General features: G+C 57.6%; 1 protein-coding gene across 1 annotated transcript in view; it reads right to left on the bottom strand.

Moving 5' to 3' along the window:
- The window catches only part of LOC107307804 (dual specificity mitogen-activated protein kinase kinase 7-like), a gene marked incomplete at its 5' end in the record, with an annotated part of 8,987 nt that overhangs the window by 6,977 nt on the left and 686 nt on the right, over positions 1-1,324 (bottom strand). The window contains one exon of the mRNA XM_032441954.1: positions 606-672. Coding sequence (XP_032297845.1) covers positions 606-672 — 67 coding nt within the window. The remainder of the gene's footprint in view (positions 1-605; positions 673-1,324) is intronic.

Genomic DNA, 1,324 nt, shown 5'->3' with positions numbered 1-1,324 from the left:
GCAATGCTTAACATGGATGGGTGAGCTCTATAAGAAGGGGTGAGCTGGGTTGATTCCCAGCTCAGTTATGGGATGGAGGGGGGGGGGTGTCAGGGGGATGTTGGGACCCCCCCCCCAATTAAATGAGGGCTGAGACCACCCAGCCCACCAATGCTTAGCATGGATGGATGAGCTCTATGGGAAGGGGTGAGCTGGGTTGATTCCCAGCTCAGTTATGGGGTTGGGGGGGTTAAGGGGGATGGTGGGACCCCCCCCCAAAATGTGGGGTGGGGGGGTCAGGGGGATGTTGGGACCCCCAAGCCCCCCCCCCCATATGGGGCTGAGACCACCCAGCCCAGCAATGCTTGGATGGATGAGCTCTATGGGAAGGGGTGGCTCAGGTTGATTCCCAGCTCAGTTATGGAGTTGGGGGGGGGTCAGGGGGATGTTGGGACCCTCCCCCAAATAAATGAGGGCTGAGACCACCCAGCCCAGCAATGCTTAACATGGATGGTTGAACTCAATGGGAAGGGGTGGCTCAGGTTGATTCCCAGCTCAAAATTGCCCAAATAAGCTCAAAATGAGCCCAAAAATGTGCCCCCCCCCCCCCCCTTTTATGTGCTCACCTGCCCCCCCACAGTGAGGTAGCCGGTTTGTTTCATGATCTCCTGCAGCTTCTGGTCGATCTCAATGCTGGGGGAAGAGAGAAAGCAGCTGGCCAATCAGAAAGCAGGAAGGGAGAGGCTCGGCCAATCAGAAGGAGGTGGGATCGAAGGCTCAGCCAATCAGGACAAAAAGAGCTCCCGGCCAATCAGTGGTATGGGGTGTGTCTGACCATCCAATCAGCTCAGGGGAAGAGCTGGCCAATCACCACGCGCGGAATTATGGATCTCTGGCCAATCAGCACGCATTGCTTTTGGGATACTCAACCAATCAGGGCACAGGAATCTGCTACCCCTGGCCAATCAGTGCACAGGAATCCCCCTCCCTCCCCCCCAGCCAATCAGCGCACAGGAATCCGCTCCTCCCAGCCAATTGGTGCACAGAAATCTGGAACCACTGGCCAATCGCTACACGGGAATCTGGTGCAGCTGGCCAATCAGCACACAGGAATCCCGTCCCCTCAGCCAATCAGCACACGGGAATCTGGTACCCTCAGCAAATCAACACAAGGCCATCCACCTCCCACAGCCAATCGGTGCAGGGGAATCTGGTACCACTGGCCAACCAGCATGTGGGAATCCAGTACCCTCAGCCAATCAGCATACAGAGACCTCCCGCCCAGGCAGCCAATAGGTTGTTGAAAGAGCCGCAGCTGGGGACCAATGGGAGCCAGGGGGCGGGG

Source organism: Coturnix japonica, unplaced genomic scaffold, assembly GCF_001577835.2.
Source record: "Coturnix japonica isolate 7356 unplaced genomic scaffold, Coturnix japonica 2.1 chrUnrandom942, whole genome shotgun sequence".
Taxonomy (NCBI): domain Eukaryota; kingdom Metazoa; phylum Chordata; class Aves; order Galliformes; family Phasianidae; genus Coturnix; species Coturnix japonica.
The sequence above is the reverse complement of the archived record's forward strand: the minus strand, read 5'-3'. Positions and strand labels throughout refer to the sequence as shown.